The sequence below is a fragment of the Neopelma chrysocephalum genome, unplaced genomic scaffold, assembly GCF_003984885.1.
Source record: "Neopelma chrysocephalum unplaced genomic scaffold, ASM398488v2 Primary Assembly neopelma1_88, whole genome shotgun sequence".
Taxonomy (NCBI): Eukaryota; Metazoa; Chordata; class Aves; order Passeriformes; family Pipridae; genus Neopelma; species Neopelma chrysocephalum.
The window spans coordinates 4,372,918-4,397,949 of record NW_020897750.1 but is presented as its reverse complement, the minus strand read 5'-3'; the positions used below and the strand labels follow the sequence as shown (position 1 = coordinate 4,397,949).

Here is a 25,032-nt window from a genome sequence, read left to right as displayed (position 1 = left end):
TGTTTCACTTGAAACACAGGTCAGGCTGCAGGCAGCCTGACAAGTCAAGAAAAAGATTATGTTTCAGTTACATGCCATTCACCTGTACCTATCAGAGTTTTGAATACAGGAGACAGTTGCATACTTTCTAAAACCAGCTCACGCCCCAGTTCTGTAAAGACTTAACAAATTTATTTAAATATACCTTTAAACAATATTTTTGTTTAAAGATTTTAGGCCTACTTGGGTTGGTCAATCTGGAAGCAGTTAAAGACATCCTTCAAAGCTCTGAAGACAACTCTGGCTTCCTACATTTGTCCTTTTCAGATAATTTATGTGTCTAGGATGTTTGCATACCTTCTGTGATGCATTTAGCAACAGATCCATTGGTCCCACTGCCATAATAAACAAATGATTACACTGTGGTTTTTTTCTTTCATTTCGGTGGTGCTTTTTTTATTGTTCTATGGTTGGTTAGGCTTTTTTTTAAGGATGCACAGATTTTTTTTCCAAAGAGAAAAATAATTTCTTTTTTGCCTTAATTACTTTCTTAGATGCTTCTGAGATGGTTATTTCAGAAGTAGGTGAGCAACTTAACAGAAACCACACAGCTTTATTCACTTTTTTCACTCAAACATTTTTCCTGTTACTTGCTTGTATTACATTTAAGGCCAACTATAAGCAGATTAAAGTAATACAACAGCACGTGTCTCCTTTCCCCCTTGTGTGCTTATATAATGTTTCTACAATTACTTTCTGTTTAGCAAGCAGTCTTTTCTGTGGCTCTTGGGTATTTTTTTTCTCCTCCCCAAAATCCATAAAGTAAAAGCATCTTGCAGTAAAAGCAACTCTGCAATTACAAAGATTATTCTAAATGAGCTAAGTGTAAAGGTATCAACAACTGCATTTATCTGCTCCTACCCATAAAATGCTCTGATCTCTTTTTTTTCCATTGCTTGAGGTACTTTGACAGAAACTACAGTAAAATAGTTGAGACAAAAAAATTTCTACAATCACCACCTCTTTGAACAGCCTTCAAAAAAAGGTAAAGCAAAACAAGTCAAAGTAGTACAACCTGCAATGACTGGTGACACTTGAGTGGTCTGCCCTGTAACAGCTTTGCTATTGATTGGTTTTGCAAATATCAGCTTGGTGATCACCGGGCCAGAAGTTGGGGTTCGGGTCTTCTTCGCAATCTAAAAGATGGAGGAAAAAAGATCTAAAGTAACTTGAGCATTTTGGATCTAAATCACTGTATTGTTAAGTACATTAAAAAATAAAAAGGGCAATACTCGCACGCATAATTAGAAGAATAACTGCTTATCTCACATTTCATCTCCATTTCTCCCTATGGAAAGAGCTTGGATATTATCCATGACACTCAGAAAGCCAGCTACCAGAGTAGGATAGCCAAATCCCTTACAGCTTTTTCATGAGATATCTCTCTGTGCAAACATACCTTATCTTCAAGATGCCAAAATTATTTCTTACATGCCGTTGGTCTACATAAAAATATGAAAATTAAATGCACAACTCTCAATATTTGAAGCTTTAAATGAAGTTACTTCTTTCTCAGCCAACCAAGACAAAACTTGTCCTCCAGTGACTTAAATTTGAAAACTACTGCTCTACATCTCTTGACCTATTCTGACATAGCAGCACACTTTTATTTTGCAAATGGGGAAACCACCTTCTGCAACAGTTCCCCAAAAGTACGTGCATCATGAGTCCCTGAAAGTTTTGGGTAGTCACTAGCCAAGAACAAATCAGTTGGCTACCTCCAGGTACAAGAGGATCTTTTTTTCTTTTGTGATCCAGCCTCCTGAAACACAGCCGGACCAAGAACATGCACATGCCATTTGATGACAGATCCCCTCAACCTGAAATCTTTATAACCAGGGTTTTATAGTCTTAAAAGTCTTAAAGATGACTTTTTCCCCTTTCCCACACTGACAGAAGTTAACTACCTGATGCATTTATTCTAATAGTTTTTATACACCAGCAGCCAGGTAGTGAACAGTTCAATTTAGAAGCTGACTTTTTTCAAAAGCTTTTAACCTGCTGACAGCAGGGGCTGCCTACAGGTGTGGACTATTGCTAGGATCTTCCCTGAGTCCACCTGACCACACTGGAAGGCATTACTGGAGCAGGCACATCCTGCCTCTCCTCCACCACACACCCCCAGGCACATCCTGTGGGAATTTAGCCACCAGCTCCAGCAATATCAGAGAGGCACGACATTGGCATTCGTGTGGGGAGCCACCTCCCAAAGGCATAGAACCACCTTTATTATTCAAGTAGCTGACTAGAGAAATCTCATTGATGTGCCAAGACACAGAGCTGACAGCTACTTTTAATAGCTGGAGAAAGTTAGGAATGCTTAAAGGAAGCAATTGAGTAGGCTGGATGTTATGGTTTCCTACACAAAACCCTATCTATAGAATTTATTGACTGAAAACACTTTTTTTACAGTCAAGTAATGACAAGAGATTTGAAGCATTCAGTAGCACATCACGAATTCCTCAACTGCTCCACAAAGAGCACATGGGAGGCTGCTTGCACTCCCAGCAGCACACTCATGGCACAAACCAGGGAAGCCAGAGCTGCCCTTCTGCTATGGCACTGGAGCCCCCCAGCCTGCCACGGAAAGCAAACACCACCTCTGCATGCCTGAGCTATGCCCAGCCAAGGGAAGGCAGCAGTGAGCAGCTCTAACACCAGGCACGAGCAGAGAACAGGTCTCAGTTAAAGGAAGCCATGTGCTACTCCACAGTTACAACACAAGTGTTCCTCATAGTCAACCTCCACCTCAGACCAAATACGCTGCTTCCAGGGCACATCAGCTACTTTTATAGGTGACATACAATTGCCAAGGCTTAAAATGAAACAGAAGAAATAAACCTGCTCTTTTTGGAGATATATTAACTAAAACTTTGAAACGTGAGTTGTTTGAAGAAGGAAGTTCCATTCACGGCCCTGTTCACAAATTTAACTCAAAGTCATTTTAACATTTCAAGGATTCAGTTCTTTTAGCACATACACAGCTGACAGATGAGTAGCCATTTTATCAGTAATTTTTTTCTTTTAATTTGCACACACTTTAATTTCTGATAAATTCCACACATTTCATCTGCTTGATTTGAGATTTCTGTTCTGCTTAACTTAATCTTACCCTGCCATAAGGTATTATTGCAACTCAACTGCTATTGCTTTTACTCTCCAAAGTGAGAGCAAAGTCTGGCTCAGAACATGATCAACATCCAGCAGGAAGAGCCAGCTCCGGACAACAGCAGTTGTTTCCCAGTAACAGTCAATAAGTGTGTTTAAATGACTTACGTGAATACGTGTAAAATACTAGCTACCATTAAGATGAAGTATTTCAGAAAAAAAATTTAAAAATCCCAAACCGAGAGTTGGTCAACACAAGTAGCTCTGCTTCCCTCATATTCAACTTGCAGTATCTTCCTCAGATAAATGTGCCCCTGCTTTTTGGGTGAACTGTTTGTCTACAAAGACAGTTAATAAATAAGCGAATACCCTTAGGGCTTAGGAAACATAACAAGACTCAAACATGTTTGGTTATACGTGGAGAACAGCACTTCTCCCTCTACCTGCTGCCAAGCGAGCCTTTCTGAGGTTTTGCCACCGGAGCTGATAACCCCAGCCACCTTTGAGAAGCTTCTACATCAGTGGGAAACTCACGACACATTTTAGTAAAGAATGGAGAAGCCAGAGGAAATAATCAAGTTGACAGACTGCCCCTTTGATATTCAGAAAGAGCAAGTTCTCTGGAGCCCTCTGCCATTGACTATACCAATCTCAACAAGCTTAACATTATTCCCCTGCCTATGTAAGCTAAGCATGGCCTCTCCAAGTTACTTTGAATTAGACTGCAAAAATCTTTCCTGGGGCAACACGCTCTTCCGTAAGAATATTATTATATTTACACACTAACCTTCTTTCCCCTATAGAAGTAAAGAGATTTATTTGCAGGTAACTTGATTTAAGTGGTCAATTTATGTCTTCCTAAGCACTCTCCATTAAAGATGAACTAAGAAGTTTATATGGTTGGACTCTGTTTTTGGTGGTCAAACTGTATTCTGTTCATACAGAAATAGGGACACCCATACCTCACACTGACTGCTGGATACCTGCATGGGCAGCTACCACAAAGGAGCTAACATACTATAAGTCCACTCCCTAGATGACCTCTCAGGAGGTTGTCCATGTAGGCACTCTCTATGTAGTTTATATTTGGCATAATATGAAAAATTAGGGACTTTAGAAATAGAAAAGGAGAACAGCATACTTCAGAGAACATGAAGAAACTGAGCTAGGAATGGGAGTTTGAGGCTAGGGAGTGCACAAGGTCACTTTTCCATGATGAGACGAAGCCACAACGATGGCTTAGCAGTTGGCTTGCCATGGCAGCAGTGATGCTATGGAGATGTTGATGTAACTGCTAAAACCAGAGCCAGTTACCACATCAAGCCAAGTTCAAGTCAGACCAGCTTAATGCCAGCCATGGTGATGCGTTTGGACATCTGGTTCAGAGTCGCGTGCAAGGCCAAACTCCTGCTTAGTGCAAACTAAAGTAGTAACACCAGCAGGCACATCACTGCTTTTGAGCCTCTGTGGAGGCAGGAGCCACAGGCTGAAAGCAGATGCACTTGTCCAGTAGTTTTTTTCCACATGTCCATGGCAGCAGTTTCAACTAAATCAGGACAAGTGCTCAAGAGACAGTAAATAACCTCTGGATATAGATGAGGCCAAAGGTCCTGCCATACTTTAAACCTCACAGGCTCATACCTCTAGAGCTATAATCAGAGAAGAAGCAAAATTCCAAGAAACTTTTTGCTGAACTCTACCAATTACCTCTCAAGTGCTGAGATCTCAGCTGCCACAATTAGGCTACAGCAAGGCTAATTGAGTTTCTCTAATGATATGCAAAGCCCCTATGATAGTGACAATGTAACAAGAACTGATGAGAGTTCTTAGTCATCTCATCTTTTACCGATTCACTTTTCAGCACCAAGTCAAAGCACTGTGCTGCCTTCCATCTGAAATACCTAATTCACAAAGCCCCAAGAGACAAGTTACACAAGACCCTTGGGAAGGCAGGGAGGCATTCGCAGCCTCCTTTTCCAGTCACTGAAAAGTTAAGGAGCTTGTTCAGGATGATGGGGTAAATGCAGGACTTCATTTTCTAAGCCAGGGACTCCAGGTCCAGGTTACCTCCCCAGTCATGGCCCATGAATGTCTCACCCAGCCTCATTTATGACTCTGATACTTTAGTAATTTTCTACAGGGAGAAGCACTGTCTGTGAAGTGCTAATGTAATCATCTTCCCTGCAGTATCAGGTACTAACATTGCCTTCTTGCTTTTCATTTCTACTTCTCCCTCTCCTTACAGGAAAAAAGGCATGCCAGGTGCTAACAACTCAACCTGTTGTGCAAATGGAAGCAACGGTTTAACAAAAAGAGACCCCAACAAAACAAATTTACTCAAACTGCAATTAACTGGATTTATAAATGGATGCAAGTCCATTCATAAGAGCTCCTATCAAGGAACCTGTAGAATTTCTAATGACAAACAGCAGAGGTCATTGGCCAAGTCACTGTATGTCAGTCAGTGATAGCACAGGTCACCTCATGCAAGAAAAACCACATCACAGCTAAGTCATTCTCCTCAGCTTCCTGTATCTGTCACTTGGCGGAGAATAACTGAAGTCAAGTAACAGGAACTGACCCACTCTTAAACGTTCCTATGCTGAGTCAAGAGCAGAGACTTTTATAAAGGCTACAGTGAGAACCGTTTATGTACCTTGATCATTAATTATAAGTTCTTTTAGAAAATTTATGTCTCAAATAGCCGTTATTAAACATGTTTCCACAGGTATGATGTAGCAAAAAAAGAGAAAATAGAAATTGGTGCAGGAATCATCTGCAGCTTAAAAAAAAATCTTGAGAGTTGCTCACATTCACTTCCCACAAAATACTAGTCAGGAAACATTTGGCTAGTAAATCACTTAAAGCTTTGTCATTTTTCATGTGCAGCTGATTATTTTTATTAGAATACTTGGGTTTTAATTTCTTACTTCATTTAGAGGCAAAAATAAATATTTTTTCCATCATAACTTGCAATGAGTTCTGCTTTCCCTTCACTTCAAGAGGTCTTATTTCTGCCTCACTGCCAACTAGAACTATGTCACTCACATTTAGTTCTGCCCCACACTAGATGAAGATCAGACCCTTTGAGTCATAACCCAAGTCTTTCCAACACATTTTCAGATCCAAGCAGATTCTCCGTGGTTTCAAATATCTTAAGATCCATGTCAGAGATTGGGAATAAGACCCTAAAGTGTTCATCTTATGATAGTGTCTAGTCCATCATAATCTACTGACATGCTTAAATAGATTTGAGGCAGACAAGATACACCTTTCTGTTCTTTTTCAGATGCTGGAAGTTTTTTTCAGAGAGTTTATTTAAACAAACTAAATGTGATAGGCAGAAGCTATTCTTTCATAAGAAGTGTACACTTTGAATGAAGAACAACATGCACACAGAGTTCAATTTAGCCTTCCCGAAAGTATGTAGAATTTATTTTTATAAAATGAAAATAATGAGAAAATTATCTTCATTTTACTGAATAGTTCACTTTCTCTGAGGCAAATGCTAGAATTCTAGACAGTAGCTAGAGGCAAACGGCATAAAATGGTAAATGCATCCACAGATGAAAGCATGGGCTAAGAGCAGCATTGTATTTTTTAATACAAAGAATAAATGCAAAGGCTGAAAACAACAGTGTGTCAATCAGTGCAGGAAACAGACAACAACAGCAGCAACAAAACTGGTTTTAAGATGTTTCATCAGCATAACTCACTTTACCTGTACTGTTTTTACTTGCTGGGACTGCAAGACAGAGGGCTGGGCTGCAGTGTTTATCAGCTGACCTCCCTGTGTCAGAGCTGAGACACCAACAACAGGTTTCACTTCCGACCGACCTCCAATAACAACTTTGATTTGCTGGCCCTGTACCTTGGAGTCTCCGCCTTGGGCTTGGGACACGGTCTTCTGCGACTGCGGGAGTTGGCTGTGGGGTAATGCTAAAACAATAGGCTGGCCAGACTTGCCCAAAGTTGTTACAATGAGCTTTTGCCCATCCGGTTTAATACTCTGATTGCCTATTTTAATGTCGGTGGTCTTGTTCAGAATAATTTGATTGGCTGAAATAGTGACGGGGGTCTGAGCACCAAGTTTATGGAGGCCACCGGGAAAGGTGGGCTTTGCAGCTGCGTTCATATCAGGAGTTGGGGTCGTGGTGTTTGCTGTGGCATCGCCCGAGTGGCTGCTGGGGGCAGTGACTGATTCCGTGGTGACTGTGGCCGTAGTCGTAGCTGAGGAGTCGCTGGTGGAGCTTATGTTCACTATTTCTTCCAGTTCCGTTTCCATGGGAATAGAGTCTCCGATCGGCGACGACACAATAACTGCCTCGATGCCATCGTCTTCCACCAGAGTGATGCCTGTGTCCATTATTTCCTCAGGGAGCAAGCTGTTGACTTCTGCTGAAACCACCTCCATTTTAGTAGCAGTGGCAGTGATGACCGGAGCAGGTACTGTAATATTTTAAAAAGTTATTGGCTTCCAGAAAACATACATTTTCAAAGTTCTATAAATAATATTACCAAAGAAGAAAATATCATAGGATTTTTTCAAAGTATTGTGCATGCACAGGAGGGATATCATGGAAACAAATTGTTATCAAACATAACACATTAAGCTGAACTTACTCTCAGTAATAACTTAGACCAAAGCTTTACAACATCATTCACTGAAGTCAAATCAAGGCACTGACTTGGCGTGGATTACCAGTCCACTCCTGACAATACAGTACACAAAGAAGCAGTGTTTCTCCCCAAAGATATGGACACAGACATTTAAACTTACCGAAGTATACAGAAAGAGGTAAACAGCTTTAAAAAAAAAATCCAACAGATGTCTTTTCTCATACATGTCATCATTGATTAGCGGGGTATCTTGCCTCAAGAGACTTATTATCCACACCAGACATATTTGCCAAATTTTCATTTTGGAAATCTCAGAAAAACAAATGTCTCTTTAGTGATGGGCTTTAACAACACCACAAGTTCAATCAGCAGCCCACTTACCTCTGGACCAAAGCCCTGCACTTCTAAGATGAACGGGTAATCCCTCAATGTTCACTATGAAAAGAGCAGCTCAGTAAATTTTTTTTCCTCAATACTCACCAGAAAACATAACGCCCAAATTCATGACTAATTTGAAAGGCATTCTAAACACAAAACAAAGAACACCCCATATGAAAGAAAATGGAATTTTTTAAGCTCACTGGTAGGAGCAACCAATTTATGTATTAAAGAAAGACTACTGAGATTCAAAGTCAGCATAACTTCCCACTTGAAAAGCCTTAAAGACACTGCTGGAAGTGGTCACATCTACCATTCCCACTAAAGCTATATCACTGTCAGAGTCTGAAAACAGATCAGCTTAATAAGGCACTTTCCCCACTTGCTGACCCCATGAACACACTTGTGCACTGGATGGATGGCCATACCATGTAGGTGTGTGTACACGCTCCCAAGTACTCATTATAAGCTCAAGAGGACAAAATCCTTGCAAATTCTGTTTCCTACTTGCTAGGAAAAGCAGAGCTGAGTTATTAATACTAATTCATAAGGAACTGTGCCAATAAAATCACCGACCAAATGCCAAGGTGACATTGTTTCCTCTGGAGTCATCGTGTGTCCGTTTCACTCACCAGTCAAAGACAGAACAGCTGCCTTTTACCCACAAGGTAGAAGGACTGGGGGCAAAAAACCTGCTGTAATTATAGTTTCCATGCCAAGCTCTGACAGCTATGCCGGAGCAGCCCACAGCCTCCCTGACTGCAAAGGGCGCCAAACGAATCCTCCTCACCTCAGAGCACAAGCCAGATCCAACTGCCATGACACTCAAGACGGCTGAGCCATGAAAGGACTCGTCCAGACGACTGACAGTCAAACTCACAGCTCACTTATTGGCAGGCATTTAAAGATACAAAGTGATCTGATGTCACTGCCAGAAATACCTCCTTTGGAAAGCATTTCTCCCAAAGTAACGCCTGTACAGCTTGCAATGATGCCAGCCCTGGTAACCAGCCCTAGACAAAACAGCTCACTCCTAAGGACACAGCACTGATAGTATCACCTTGCTGCCTTAAAGTCAAATTGGTTAACTGAATACGAGATTACACAAAAATAGGAATAGTAAAAGTAGACTGCTTAAAGTAGACTGCTTCAGCATATGTTAATGCCACTAGTTCTTCTTCTGAGCTGTGTCACTTTACTGTCTCCTCAGCAACCTGCAAAAGCTCGTGTCTTAGATATTACGACTTCAAACTATTTCAGACACAAAAAAAACCAAAGCCAAAACCAAACCAAACCATCATTCATCTCTGTACTGATAAATACAAGGGGTTTGGATCAAGAGTTAGACTCCTAGGGTCAACTGCAATCCAAAGAATGATTGCCAATGAGTTTGAAAAGGAGAGAATCATCTAAATCAGACAGTGGAAAAGTCACCATATTCAGTAATTATAAATAATTTTAAATAACTTGCTTTTGGTTTGCATTTCTACATGTTATTCCCTAGAAAAAAAGGTAATTTTTAGTATTTTTTAACACTATGACCATATTTACATAAATTTAAGTAGTTCTGCAGTTTAACAGTTATTGGCATTTTTTTCTTGACATTTGGTTATGTTACAAAGCAGTAAATGGTTACTAAATAGTTGAAGGTATATTTATATTAAATACATAGAGTCAGGATTTTAAACAGCATTCTGACTCCAAACCAACCACTTGCAAATCAGAATGCAAAAGGAAAAGAAATACGTCACATCAAGTCTGGAATCAGCAACTGACATGTAAAAAGAAAAGAACCATTACTCATGGCTACTGAATTAACACCTTATGGCGACCACATTGAAAGATTTTGCATTTACCACGTCTCATCATTTCACAGTTAGCTTCCATTAATGTGTTCAGGCTTGTGTCACCAACAACAGCAAAAAAGAACCATACACAACCCACTTATTCTATTTCTTCATTGCACATTGGATATGACTGAAATAGATACATGAAAGGCAACAATCAAAATCTCACCCTAGCTATATCACAGGCTGCTGTCATCAAAGGCAGCTCCAACATCCCTGCAGATTTTTACTTCTTGGTATCTAGCCAGGATTTCTCAACAGTTCAGCTGCTTATTTTTCACTAATGCTTTTATACGGTTTCCATTTTTTCCAGCTCCTCTACTAAAGTGATTACCAACAGTAAAAGCATGCCAACCTCTTTTAAGATTCTAACAGCTTAGATCTTCAAGAAAGTGTAGAGAATTATTTTAACTATTTTAAACCCTTGAAAGCTTCCCTTACTTCAGTAGTCATGCTTTGAGTACTTGATAATGCAAGAAGTATACCTACAACCCCTCAAAAAGATGCATCTTTACACTTAACTTGGCTCAAAACCTGAAGAAAAAAAACAATCTAGGCCAAGAAGTGTACGAGCACACTATCAGGCTGGGGAACTCCACAAAAATCCTAGGATCAGATTACTAAACAGATACTTTTAGCCTACAAAAGACAGCTAAATTAAAAGTTCAAGAAGAAATTCTTGCAATGAATTCTTGTAAACATAGCTCAGCTTAGGACACTCAGCCAGCCAAACACATATAAAAAATTTGGGACTAAAGCATGTTGTCAGCAAAGCCTTGGACCAACAACATTGAAAAATGCTAGGTACTGCTAGGAGGAGGACAGGAACAAATTCTCAGCTTGAGTGAACCACCTGTGATCATCCTAGTTATAGAACAGATTTCTACTCTTGATATTCACACAGAATAATATATATATATGATGTTGTAAAGGGGATTTATAAGGAAGAGGATAAATACTGCCAGGATTGTTCGTAAAGACTCAGAATGGTATGTGACAGGTACCTGTGAACTTTGATCTTTTTTCTCTTTGTCACTAGCATGTCACTGCACAATCTTTAAGAAATTCTGTTAAAAGAGTTGAGATTGATTATATCAACACCTTTGTTGATAAAACATCAAAGCTACCACACTAAACACAAAAATCAAAAAAATCAGTATCATAAAGCACAGTGATCTGCAAACAAGTAAACAAAATGCAAGATGTAACGATGTTTGTATTTCACGTTAACTGCATCTTATTAGATCCAGAAATGTCTCTGTTTCACTAAGATAAAAACAGTTAACCTTCCAGTCTGCAACCATGACCAGTTCGAGTACAGTGATATCTTACAAAACCATCAGTGAGGCTACGTACTGCAGGTAAAACTGTTCATAAATTCAGATTACACAGAAATAAGGCTGCAGAGACTAGTTCTACAAGAAGTCCTGGGAAAGTGCTGCATGTTAGCAAGGTCACCAGAATGAAGCAGCACACCATGAAACTCATCACCATTTGTGGCTGCTTTAGCAGACCCTTTCCCATTCCCTTCTCAGTGCACAGCACACACCTGGTGGTGCTCAGCCATGGGAACACTCTGGTACAACTTGACAGATTTAAGAACACTGGCCAGACCTGCCTAAAGTTATTGGCAACATTCATTTTCTAACTAAATTCTCAAACGTCACTTTCACCAGAAAATAAGGAAATCAAATCAGTAACAGCTTTTGTATGAACACCTCGAAGTGCAAAACAAACCCACATCACCACCCAAAATCAAAGGCTTCATAAACACATTTCCTCGAATGTAACCCCTCGGGATCAGTAAAACTGTTGCCACATGCACAGAAAATGCTAATTGAAACTAAGTATCCTTACCAGATACTACAGTATCTGTCAGTAGTTCTGTAAAGCTTGACCAGATACACACAATTAAGTGTAGCACTATTAAGCACCGGCAAGTATTTTCAGCTTCCCAAGCTATGACCTGCAAAAATCCTTAAAAAGAAGTATGAAGAAGAACGATGAAGCCTGCCCTCAAGAAGGGGGAGAATGAGGCAGCAAACTTGGGTCAGATGAATGGCAGAGAAGTAAAAGTGGACAACCTAATCAATAATTGTTCACTCCAACTACAATGGACTCTAAACAAAAATGAATACAAAATAATGCAGTATCACTGATTAGCCAGTACAAAAGGGGTAACATTTGGCGTTTCCACTGCTGAGACCAAAATGTGCCAACACTATCCCTCCTCTTTCTGATCAAGGTGGAGCAGAGGACTGTCAGCAGGCCATGGTTCACATTTGAGGATTTTAAAACTCAAAACCCCCATAATAATTGTATCATTACATTCATAAACTGGCAAATTTAAACCTTAACTAGTAAAGGTTTAAAAACATAATTTATTCCAATCCTAAAGCCATTCATTAGAACAAAAGCAAGAGCAGGAGGAAAAAAGGGAAATACAGAATGAATCCTTGATGATTTAACTGAGAAGCATGAGATGCTGTCAACCACATGCAATCAAAATTTAGGGGCTTATAGGCTTTTCAAATTTTTCAGCTTCTGCTTATCTGTCCTCTCCAATAGTGGCAGATATGTAAACTCCCGAAGGCTGCTGAGCTGGAAAAAATCTCATTTTTGGGTCTTAATACTTAGAGATTAAGCAGTTTAAAATCACCAGGCCTCGAGGGCCAGTGCCTAGACCTTTCTCCTGGGACAGAGACAGGCAGCAGACCTTCTGCAAAAGGTGTGCCCAGGTGTTGCATTTTTGATATCAGCACCAGCAAGAGATGCCCAGAACCTGGAGATGGATCGCAAGTCAGCAGAAGAGAACCCGAAGAGCAGCACAAAGGAATTCCAGCCAGTAAATCGGCTTCATCAGGGACCTTTCTTACATGCCTCTATGCCCCCACACATTTAGTATGGGGAATAAACAAAAGCAGTTAAGAGATGTGTGCCCACCTGCAGGAATATGATCTCATTGACATCGCAGAGACGTGGTGGGATGGATGGCTTCTATGACCAGAGTGTTGGAATAAAAGGATACAGGCTCTTCAGGAAGGGCAGGCATAAGAGACAAGGAGGGAGTGTCATCCTCTATGTCAGTGATCAGTTGGAGCACATGGAGCTCTGCCTGAGGATGGTGAGGAGGCGACTGAGAGCTTATGGGTCAGGATTAAGAGAAGGGTGGGGACAGGTGACATTACAGTAGGGGTCACCTGTATAGACAGGCCACCTAACCAGGAAGATCGAGCTAAAGAGGTCCTCAATAGACAGACAGGAGCATCCTCACGTTTACAAGTCCTGGTCCTCACAGGGAACCACCCCAGTGTCTGTTGGAGAGACAACACAGCAGGGGCACAAGCAATACATGAGGTTCTTGGTATTTGTTGATCACTTCCTTCCCTAAGTGATAAGAGAAGCCAATGAGAAGAGGTACAATGCTGGACCTTGTGCTCATAGACAGGGAGGGCCTGGTGGGGAATGTAAAGCTCCAAGGCACCCTTGGCTACAGTGACCATGAAATGGTGAAGTTCAAGATTCTCAGGGCAGTGAGGAGGGCACACAGTGCCCATGGTTTCAGGAGAGCAGACTTTGGCCTCTTCAGGCATCTGCTTGGTAGGGTATCATGGAACAAAGCCCTGGAACCTTGGAGGGGCCCAATGAAGCTGGCTAATATTCAAGCATCACTTCCTCCAGACTCAAGATTGGTACATTCCTAAGAGTAAGAAATCAAGCAAGCGGGGTGAGAGACCTACATGGATGAACAAGAGGTTCTGGCAAAACTTAAACAGAAGAAGGAAGGTTAAAGAATGTGGAGAAAGGGACAGGCTACTTGGGAAGAATACAGGTACATTGTCAGATTATGCAGGGACATGACAAGGAAGGCTAAGGTCCATTTGGAATTAAATCTGGCAAGAGATGTCAAGGACAATAAGAAGGGTTTCTTCAAGTACGTGAGCAGCAAAAGGAAGACTAGGGAAATTGTGGGACCGCTGCTGAATGAGATGGGTGCCCTGGTGACAAAGGACACAGACAAGATAAAGTTACCGAATGCCTTCTCTGCTTGAGTCTTTACTGCTAAGGCCAGCTCTCAGGAATCCCTGACCCTGGAACTAAGAGAGAAAATATGGAGAAAAAAATGTTTCCTTACTTGAGGAGGATAGGGCTAGAGATCACTTAGGCAAACCTAACACCCACAAATCCATGGACCCTGATGGGATTGCACCCACAAGTGCTGAGGGATCTGCTGGCAGATATTAGTGCTAAGCTACTTTCCACCATCTTTGAAAGGTAATGGAGAAAAGGAGAGACACTCATGGACTGGAGGAAAGCCAACGTTACTCCAGTCTCCAAAAAGGGCAAAAGGAGGACCCAGGAAACTACAGGCCAGTCAGTCTCACCTCAATCCCTGGAAAGGTGATGGAGCAGCTTATCCTGGCCATCGTCTCTAAACATGTGGAAGAAGTTAATCAGGAGCAGTCATCACAGGTTCACCAAGGGGTAATAATACTTGACCAATCTGACAGCCTTCTATGATGAAATGACTGGTTGGGTAGATGAGGGGAGAGCACTGCATGCTGTCTATCTTGACCTCAGTAAGGTTTTTTACAGTCTCCCAAAATATCCACACAGGCAAGCTCAGGAGGTGTGGGTTGGGTGAGTGGACAGTGAGGTAGATTGAAAACTGGCTGAACAGCAGAGCTCAGAGAGTTGTGATCAGACGCAGAGTCTGACTGGAGGCCTGTAGGTCGCAGTGTTCCCCAGGGGTCAGCACTGGGTTAGTCTTGTTCAACTTGTTAAATGATGTGGATGAAGGGACAGAGTGCACTCTCAGCAAGCAGGTTTGATGATGATACAAAACTGGAAGGAGTGGCTGATACACCAGGAGGTTGTGCTGCCATTCAGTGAGACTTGGACAGGTTGGAGAGTTGGGCAGAGAGGAACCTAATGAAGTTTAACAAAGGCAAGTGCAGGGTTCCGCATCTAGAGAGGAATAAACCCAAGCACTGGTACAGGCTGGGGGGTAACCTGCTGGAAAGCAGCTCTGCAGAGAAGGACCTGGGAGTTCCAGTGGCCAAGTTCACTGCAAGCCAGCAGTGTGTCCTTTTGGCCAAGAAGGCCAGTGGTATCCTGGGGGTGTCAGGAACAGTGTGGCCACGATCTAGAAAAGTTGCCCAGAGAGGTTGTGGAGTTTCCTTCTCTGCAGAAATCCACCTGGATACTAACACATGCAACCTGCTCTAGGTTTGGCAGTCAGGTTGGACTAGATCATCTTCAAAGGGCCCTTCCAACCCCAATCATTCTGTGATTGTGTGAGCAGTTGGAAGCTGCGACAACAAAATTTAAGTACAGTCCCATGGAAACACTGCACTGCAGTAGCAATTCATTCACTTACTCCCATTCACCTTCCTAATTTTCCAGTTCTTGGGATGGAGGGGGAAAAAAGCATGCTGCAATTATTTAACCATGAAACAGTTACTAAGCTCTCTAGGCTGTTATAATTGACATATAATACTACAAAAGACTGTCAACGACAGTTAAAACACAATGAGTGTCCCCTCCCCCCCAAAAAACAACCCACAGAGGAAGAATGAGATGATGTTCTTTACAAACATGCTGTAAACAAAAAAAAAGGATATTTTATTAAAGTTTGCAAAAATTCATGTCTTACTGTCTTAAAAACTGAAATGGTTTACATGACTGTATCTTCCTCCTTCACCACAACAGCTGCTACAAATATACTTTAAAACTCAGCTATCCTGTGACCTATAGCTGTTTTCTTCACATCAAAATTATTTCTCACATACCAGGAATCACAGCATGCTACCACAGAAATTAGATTACACATGCCAAGTACAAAAGCAATTTTTACAATTAAACTAACAAGGACCTTAGATAGAGTACCTAACCAAAAATCCCCAGGAGTCAGAGCCTTTCAGGCAAAATAGAAGGTAGAAACAGGAAAAAAGCTACAACTAAGTTTTTGATAAAAACAGCATGTCATACAAATTGCAAATGGTTGAATCATATTGCACATGTGAGTGCACTGCTTCCTAGAAAACCAGCATTTCAAAACACTGAGATATGTAGCTCCAGATTGGACAATCCCCTTTTCACCACAAGCAAACATTACATTGCCCAAATGTGCCATCTAATAAAAAGAAGATTATTAAGGAAGAACATTCCAGCCATTGGGAGGTACTGAGCAGTATTACTGAACAAAACCCAACAAAACTCCAAGCACTTGCTCAGAATCATTAGTATGTAGAAAACTAAGCCACTTAAAGATCAAATTACTTTCCCATGCATGGCTTGTAGCTATTCTCCCTTGCTCTCACATGTTGGTTAAATGTCCATTAAGAAAAGGGCAAAACCATACCATTTTACTCATATTGGTCTGCATTTCAAGCCATGTCTATGTTTCAAATTTGCAGAGATATCTATCTATCTACTCATAATCATCAATTGATACTTTCAGCATTTGTTACTTGTGGCTCACAGCAAGTCGAAAACTCAGACTTCCACATCATTCTGAAGATGCACCAGGATCAGCAAGCTGATGATAAACCTGCTGCTTGAGAACTCCTTGGTGTCCTTTAAGGGTCTAATCCTCACCAGTGCTAACCAAATTCCAGAGTGTGCTGAAGAGCACATCCTCCTTTCATTTTTACCATGGTAGGGTTAAAGTCTTATACACTGCTTGTTTACCACACACAATACTCAGAGCAACTTTCCAGGAAAGAACTGGAAATAACATTCATTGCAGCAGAATACTTCAAAGCAGTTCAGTTTGCCTTTCATAACTGGAAACAATGTTCTACTTTCAAGTAGAGCTTTAGACAAACTAAAAATAAAATAGAAACTAAAAATGAGAACACTTCCCTTCACCCTTCTCTTGGTTCCTATGCCAGTTTCAGTCATTTTCACAACATGAACAAAACCACAGAACTGCACAGGTGTTACAACCATTAAACGCATTCTGAAGGTGTTCACTGCCATGAACAAGCCAAAATTTGGGTTTATAAATTCCAGGGCCTTTATATTTAATGAAGCATTTCTAACCCTATGCAAACTTTGTGGTGAGACCAAAAGAAAAAAAAAACAAACACCAAAATAACTTAAAATTATTCAATTTTCTGTATTTAATAATAGGAGGCCAATATTAAGGCAATAGGAATCTAAAGTGAATAAACATGAAGTGAACTTCTCTTGACTGAAAAAAAGCCAACCAAAACCTGAAACTTGAGGAGTACTTATCACTAGGCCCAAATACCACAGATTTCAGACTTTGAAGTATAGGTTGAAATAAAGGTCTGGCTTTCCAAATTTTGAACACCTCTTGAATGCACAGCTACAGAATAATTCAGAACATGCAGCGATATCACACCAAGAACACTCTCAAAAACAACAAGCATGAAAACTGCCATCATAGGCTTGATATCGAGTTCCCCACAGACTTTCAGCAGGTGTTATCACATTGTGCACCTTTAAGATTAGGCTTGTTGCCAGCAATTTGAGCAAAAGCACATTTTAGCACGAGTTTATGAGCAAGAGTTCATCACAATAGAATTGTAACCCACCAGTTTTATTGACACTTTGCCAGCTGGGAAGCATGATGATTATGCAGTGCACCACATCTATACTACACCTGCACTGTCCAGCTGAAGATACAACACATGAAGTTCATTCTAATCAAAACAAAAAACCCCCACACAACACTGATTTCAGTGGGGTATTTCATTTCAAATACGGCACAGAAAAACATTTTGTCCTAAAAACGCAATTCCTTATGTGTCTTATGCAACCACATGATTCTTTTTGCAGTTAGGAGAACAAAGAGATGAAAACCAGGCAAAAATCTTAAGACCACAAACCACAATGCTTTCAAGGTAGTGATGGCAAGATCTGAACAGCAGTGAAAGCTGCTAAGACCACTACTGCTTTTTAAATGTATCCTGTATCCTACAAATCTAAGTTGGCTCTTTTCGAGTTCAGTAGAGCATTAAAAGAAAAGCAAAAATAGCTCCAACAGTTATATTGCAGTGATTTGTGAGAAAACATGCTTCTAGCTGCAAATCTCAGCAGCTCCACCAGCTTTAAACGTGACAACACTTTACAAGTGCAGAATATATTTACTTGCAGAAGGGCTGAGCTGAAGATAAATAACTCACCTGCAGGCAAACTGTGACTTCATTCAGATGCCAAAAAACACTATTACCCCCTCCTTCCCACTTGACTCTCCAGATAAAGCACCCCTATGTTATTTTTGGGGAAGCTTATTTATATAACTAGGACAGTGCAATAACCGATTGACTTTTGTGGAATTAAATTTCAAATTAAGATTTTGAGTCAGGAGATCAATTCAATGGGAAAAGTGGGAATTTTAGTGGAATCTTCATCTCTGCCCCAGAACCACGTGGGCCACTTCAAATGTAGGCTTCTCAGACCTCTGAAGTCTCATGTGACATAACATAAAAGGTTGAAGAGCTTCTGAAACACAAACAGGTAAGTTTCATTAGGTGTAAGGAAAACCAACAGTTTTGGATAAACACTTCAAAAACCCCCAAAAGCTCACAGACAGGACTAGCCAGAGAGAAGGATTTCAGTGACTAGGAGCACACAGTATCTTTTACAACCTTTGTTTTCAATATGCTGGAAGTGACAGTGAGATATTGACACTGTATATTACCCTGTCCCAGGAGATGCTTTATTCCAGACAGCACATCAAGGCCACCCAGAAAGAATTCTTCGCATGCAGCGTTCATGCTGCTCAATATATCCCTTTCTGTCCTTATAGGATACTGTTCCAAATTTGACTTCTATGGCAAACACGCTTGACCACCATTTGGACAAGTCCCCACCACACTGAGTTGACATATATCCAGAATGTTCATCTCATTCTCAGAATCAGTAAGAGAAGAAACAATTATATGCCAAGCCTTAACTGTATTTTTCCATTGAAAAAAAGTTGTTTGCCTTTTTTTTTTATGTAGCAGGATCTAGCTCACAGCTTCCCTCTCTACTACCTCTAAGACAACTCTGTATACACAAAAGAAGCTTTTGCCAACTGTAAATCCATAATTTGGAGGACTGGAGATTAACAGTGTTATCTGTGATGGGACACTGAAGCTGACCTGCAGCTTGGCAGGTTGTTTGCTGTGACTCAGCTGCCCTAGTTCACAACTACACAGAGTTAAAAGCACCACATATCCACAGAGCTGGACACACCTGAACCAGAGGGTGTCACAGCACCTCAGTAAGTTCCTCCAGAATCCAGCTCAGGACATGCAGCCAAGCAGCTCTGTGTCAAACTGCACAATCTATCAAAACCAATTGAGCAGTAGCAATATAACTTATAAGTGACTATGGGATTCTTGTGCAAAATGCATCTGCATTGTTGAGGACAGCTCAGGTTCTTATGATCTGGACAACTAAGATCTTATGTTGCAGCCATAAACAAATAGCAGAAACCAATGTAACAACTTGTGATAGTAATGTCCTTAAAGATTTTTTTTTCAAGAATCCAGGCTATCCAACTTGTCAAAATCTTTTATTCAACTGATTTCTTTTTGCTGAAATAACACTAAAATCACCTTCCTGTCCAAGAGAAAGAATAAGCCCTTATTTTTCTCAGTCATTCCAGCAGCAACAGTAAAAATTGAAAAGCATCTTCCCTCTTGCATGTTTTCTGCTTCTCTCTTGGGAGAATCCGTAGCTCATATACGTTTTCTCCCACAGGAAAAGAGAAGCAATAAACTTTGCTAATATCAGTGTAGGTGCAAAATTGCCTACAGCCTTGTTGGTCACTCCAATGTGGCCAGTTCACAGCACTGGCACCATAACTAATCTTTGCAAATGGAAAAAAACACCCCACTCTTCATTTAATGTTCCAGACATTAACCCAGCAAATAGACAAAACTTATTTCAAGAAAAGATTGAATGCACCACATAAAAGCAAAAGGCTCACGGGTCCTCAGAGATTCTTAACTGCTTGCTAATGCAAGTGATTTAGAACACCTACCTATGCAAAGCAGAAAGAAGCTACAATTAAGAAGTCACTTGTTTGCCTAAGTCGATTTCAAAGGGAAAACAAATAAACCCTAGAGAAACAAATCCTTTCATTATTTCATAAACAAAAAAAAAAAGATAAGAAAGTGCTAGTAAATTTACTTGTTTGCTGTGTTCTCCCATCCGTTTTTGCCAAACGCAAACAAGCACACATCAATTATTCCAGTCAATTGAAATTCACCAAGAGCAATGGCACAAAAAGATAGGAAATGCATTTATTATGAAACTCTTGAGACCCGGCATGTCAGAAAAACCTCCACAGAAGCATACGTATACCCAAGACTCAGCCTATACTGCTGGCATGTTATCGAATGAAAGAGCATAACTGCACATAGGTGATCTTGCTGTACTACAACTTTCGTAATTAATTGCTGTTCTTCAATTTTGCTGTCATTTCAGTAATGGGCAAAACAGTGTCATTCATTCCATGCATTCCCCCTTATCTTACTCTCTCTGACACGCTACAGTTTGTCTCTAAAACGGAAAGGTTTGTTTTGTCGTAAAGCAAAGACTTACAAAAATCACTCAGCGCTGTTTCCTCAACAGTCTCATTTGTTTAAGCTTACTGAGCTAGAGATTGCTTTTAAAAAACGCAGGTAATGAAACCAGAAAAAGATTAATCCATAAGGACGCTATGATTAACAAAGGTAAGTGGAAAAATTAATCATCTAAGACTGTAAACTCACCATGTTTGCATATGTAACTGCAGACTGAAAGCAAATCGTTTGAACACAGTAACAAAATATGTAAGTGGAACACAAACAAAATAATTTCCATTTTCTTTTACATTCTCCACATAGGACAGGGAAGCAGTTTGCCTGCATGCTTCCCAGAGGATCATGGTTCTAGATTTATCAAATACAGTGGCAAACTACAGCAAGAAAAAATCTCCAGCCTTAATCCTTACAAAACATTGAATATGTAACTAGTGTAAGTATCCAGTCTTTTTTTCAACAGTTACAAGGAATACTTAAGAAAATATCAGGTGTTCTTCTGCTACAAATTAACCATCTATAGGTGCAAAACAGTTCCCAAAGCAACCATACTTCACTCAACCAAGGCACACCATTCCCTTCCCATTATTCTACATTCTGTTAAGTGAATGCTCCCTACCTGACACACCATACAAACAACTGTGTGCAGCAGACCAGAAGAATGGGCAAGGTACACAAATTAGCAATGCCTACACGTTCAAACTGACAGTTATCAAGTGATATGCACATGAGAATTTTATATTATACAGTTAAGGTTTTTGGCTTTGTGGTTTTGGTTTTTTTTTTAGTTGTTTGGTTGGGTTTTTTTCCATGGGAAGATTGATTAAACTCATGTTACCACTGTCATGTTTATAACAGAGGTGCTAGCTGCTTTCTTTTTAAGAATGGACAGAGAAAAACAAACCCAACAAACTTTCTAACCACTTCACCACATACCAGTTATGAGGAGATCCTTCTTCCCTAGGCAAGTTCTGGGTATAGAATCATAGAATCAGTCAGGTTGGAAAGGACCTCTGAGATCATCAAGTCCAACCCTTGATCCAACACTGCTGTGGTTACCAGACCATGGCACAAAGTGCCACATCCAGTCTCATCTTAAAAGCCTCCAGGGACAGAGAATCCACCACTTCCCTGGGCAGCCCATTCCAATGCCTGATTACCCTCTCTGTAAAGAATTTCTTCCTAATAATCTATGTTTCCATCAAATTTAAAAAGGAAAAGCAAAAGCTAAAAAACATTATATGTCAACAAACTGCTAATCATACACTAACAAAAACAAGCATCTGATACAATTTTAGAGGATTTAATGTGAGAAATATCCTAGCAATACCTTTATTGCACTGCTATTTCAAATAGCATCATTTGCTACTTTGACCACTGCATGCACATGATCAGCAGCATTACTTTCCTTATATTTCAATTCCCTGGGTGTATTAAGTCAGCACTACTGCTAAAGGTCTCCTGTCCACCTTTGGCATCTGCCCATCCATTTCCATACATTTTCCCTCCTCCTTGTGCTACCAGTCATCTATGTAGCTGCAAGGCAGCCCAGATAAAGGAGCCAGGCTGGAGCAAAGCTAGCCATCCAAACCAAACTGTGGGCTAGCACAGCCTCATTTTCTCCACACTGCTGATGCTAGTGCGCAACCCAGGAAGGAAACTTCTCTACAAAGTAGCAAGCAAATTCTGGTGAGTCAGTGTGCTTGGATAGCTCAAGTTCAAAGTTTACCAGCACCAGAATAGCACCGAGGAATCACAACTGAAAGACCTTTCATAAGAACAGATACATCTAAAGAAGCTTTTTCAGATAGGCTTCTTGAGTCTATAACAGAAACTGCTCTTACTCGAAAGGAAGAAAACACCCAAAACAGCTAGTCCATAGAGATGGGGATTCAGTACGTACCTAGAACTCGTACAACAGATCAAAGCAGAGCCCAAAACTAAGGACATAACCCTCATATGGGTAGCAACATGTCTGGTTGCAGAAGGATGGCTCCTGAAGGGGAATGACACGCAAGCTGAAAGAGTTAAGGAGTCACTAATCTACATCTGGATCTGGAACATGAAAAACCTGAATCTCTCACATCATGTAGCTGTGCACCCCATGACTGATCAATTAATTATTCCATCAGTCTCATTCTTTCTTATGCAAGAAAATTTTTTTCATACTTCTAAAGCTGTCAAGTGAGCGAGCCTGGTTACAGGCTGTACTGAAAGCCACATGCTGCTTATCGGCTTTCTAAGCAACTGAGGAAACCAAGCTACTCAAATATAAGGCCTGGTAAAATACAAACCCTTGAATCAAGAATTCAAGAATCGTTTTCCTCTTCTCACTGGGAGCTCCTGAAACTAAGAATAATAATAAAAAAGCCAAAACAAGCATGAGTTTGTCCCCTAGGTACTTGTCATAAAATACCCTACAGTACCCTCCTACTGTCACAGTACACAAACTGTAGGACACTAGGATGTGCTTCTGACAGCATGTGAAGAAGAAAGCACCACCTCTAGAGCATAGGAAAGGAACAAAAACACAAATAGACCAAGTGACAGATAAAGAAGCATGGTTCGTTGCTAGAGCAGAAATCAAAACACCACTCCCAATCTACCTTAGGTGTTTTTTCTTCCCCATTAAATATTTTTCAAACAGGCATAGGGGAAAAGAACCTAAGGGGCTTTGACTGCTTTTCCAAACCTAAAATATCCCAATGTGTGAGATAACAATGGTTCTAAGGTTGAAATCTGACAGCACTCTTCACCACACTTCATATTGACCTGTAGTCCGCAGATAGTGAACCTGAAAGCAGTTAAACCTTATTGAGAATTCTGGCTGAAATGTTCAGAGTATTCAGTTACAAACTACCTGAGCTTGGACATTACAGGAGTACAAGCAAACCAAACATCAGCAAGTAGTTTTTGATACATAATCTGAACAACCAACCTTGCACAACAAACTTTCCAAGCTTACAGCACTACAACAAGCATGAAGTACTTTTTTAACCCATTAGAGAAGCTTGGCAGTATTTTCTAACACACTCTCCAAGCCAGCCTTTAAGAGTGCTTGGCCTACAGAGCAATACAGCCACACATCTCTGTGGGTCCATACCAGGTATGTAACTAACTGTTACCACTTGCTGATGGATAGGTAAACTGGATGTCTTGAGGAATAAAAGGATTTCACTGACAGAAGAAATGTTTTCAGCTGATAATTCACTATTCTTCTTGCCTCCCATAAGCCAAAAGCTGTTGTGAATAAGTTAGCCACGTGCACAATTATTCACTGCCTGTTTGTTATTGCCAGTTGTATGTAAACATTGCAAAGAATACTTAAAATTATTTTTCTATATTCAGTATTTCCTATAATAACTGTAATTTATTTAAAGCAACTGTTCAGAATAATGAATCTAATGAAAGATCATTTAAATATCTGTTCTTTCTTCACTGGAAATCTTAGGTATGACAGCTTTCTCACTATATTCCAGTGGACAGTTGCACATGCTCTGGATGCCACAGCGCTTTCCAGAACCCAAAACCTCAATACCAAGCATTACATAATTAGTACACAGCGCGCTTCAAAGTCAAGGTCACGAATAATTAATGACACATTCTGAATGCAAATCACAGAATCACAGATGCCTCATAACACACAAGAGGGGTGACGAGAGAAGCTGGGACCATCCTAAAAGATGGTCCAGTTACATTTACAGAATCACAAAGTTGTAAGGGACCTCTGGAGACCATCTAGTCCAAACCTCCTGACAAGGCAGGGTCACCTCGAGCAGGTGACAAAAATGCATGCAGGTGAGTTTGGAATATCTCCAGAGAGGAAGACTCCACAACCTCCCTGGGCAGCCTATTCCAGTGCTCTGCCACCTTCAACATAAAAAAGTTCTTTATCATGTTGAGGTGAAACTTCTGGTGTTTTAGTTTATGGTCATTGCTCCTCATCCTACTGCTGGGCACCACCAAAAAGAGTCTGGCGCCATCCTCTTGGCACCTGCCTTTAAGATATTTATATGTATTAACTGGATCCCCTCTCAGTCTTCTGGACCAAACAGGCCCAGCTCCCACAGTCTCTCCTCTTAAGAGAGATGCTCCAGACATCTCATCATCTTTGTGGCCTCCGCTGGACCCTCTCCCTTAGCTCCTTGTCCTTTTTGTCCTGAGGAGCCCAGGACTGGACACATTCCCCTGGAGCTCGGGGGCTGTCCAGGGCCGGACAGCGGTGCGCTCAAGGCACAGGTGCGCCCTGACACCCTGGGCGAGCCAAGAAAGCGCCGCACCCGCCCCGCGCGGGGCAGCGCCCGGGCCATCGCCCCGCTGACACGGGCGGGACGCGCTCACCGCCCGGCACCGAGCCCGGCGCGGCCCCGGAGGCTCCCCGGGCCCCTCGGGCGGCAGGTCTGGGTCGCAGTCCGGTCCCCGGGGCGACCCTGCGCGGTGTCCCGCGGGCCGGAGCAGCCGGGCCCCGCAGGGCCCGGCGCGACGAGCTCCGG

The 25,032-nt window shown here is 41.2% G+C and overlaps 1 protein-coding gene across 5 annotated transcripts in view; it reads right to left on the bottom strand.

Annotated features, from left to right (window-relative positions):
• Positions 1-25,032, bottom strand: part of LIN54 (lin-54 DREAM MuvB core complex component) — a 45,506-nt gene that overhangs the window by 14,894 nt on the left and 5,580 nt on the right. For 4 of the 5 annotated variants that reach the window (XM_027692806.1, XM_027692808.1, XM_027692809.1 and 1 more), the window contains exons 2-3: positions 6,869-7,596; positions 1,055-1,175 (exon numbers count right to left, since the gene is read on the bottom strand). In XM_027692806.1, coding sequence (XP_027548607.1) covers positions 1,055-1,175; positions 6,869-7,561 — 814 coding nt within the window. In that variant the 5' untranslated portion in view covers positions 7,562-7,596. The remainder of the gene's footprint in view (positions 1-1,054; positions 1,176-6,868; positions 7,597-25,032) is intronic. The other variant, XM_027692810.1, reaches the window with a different exon arrangement.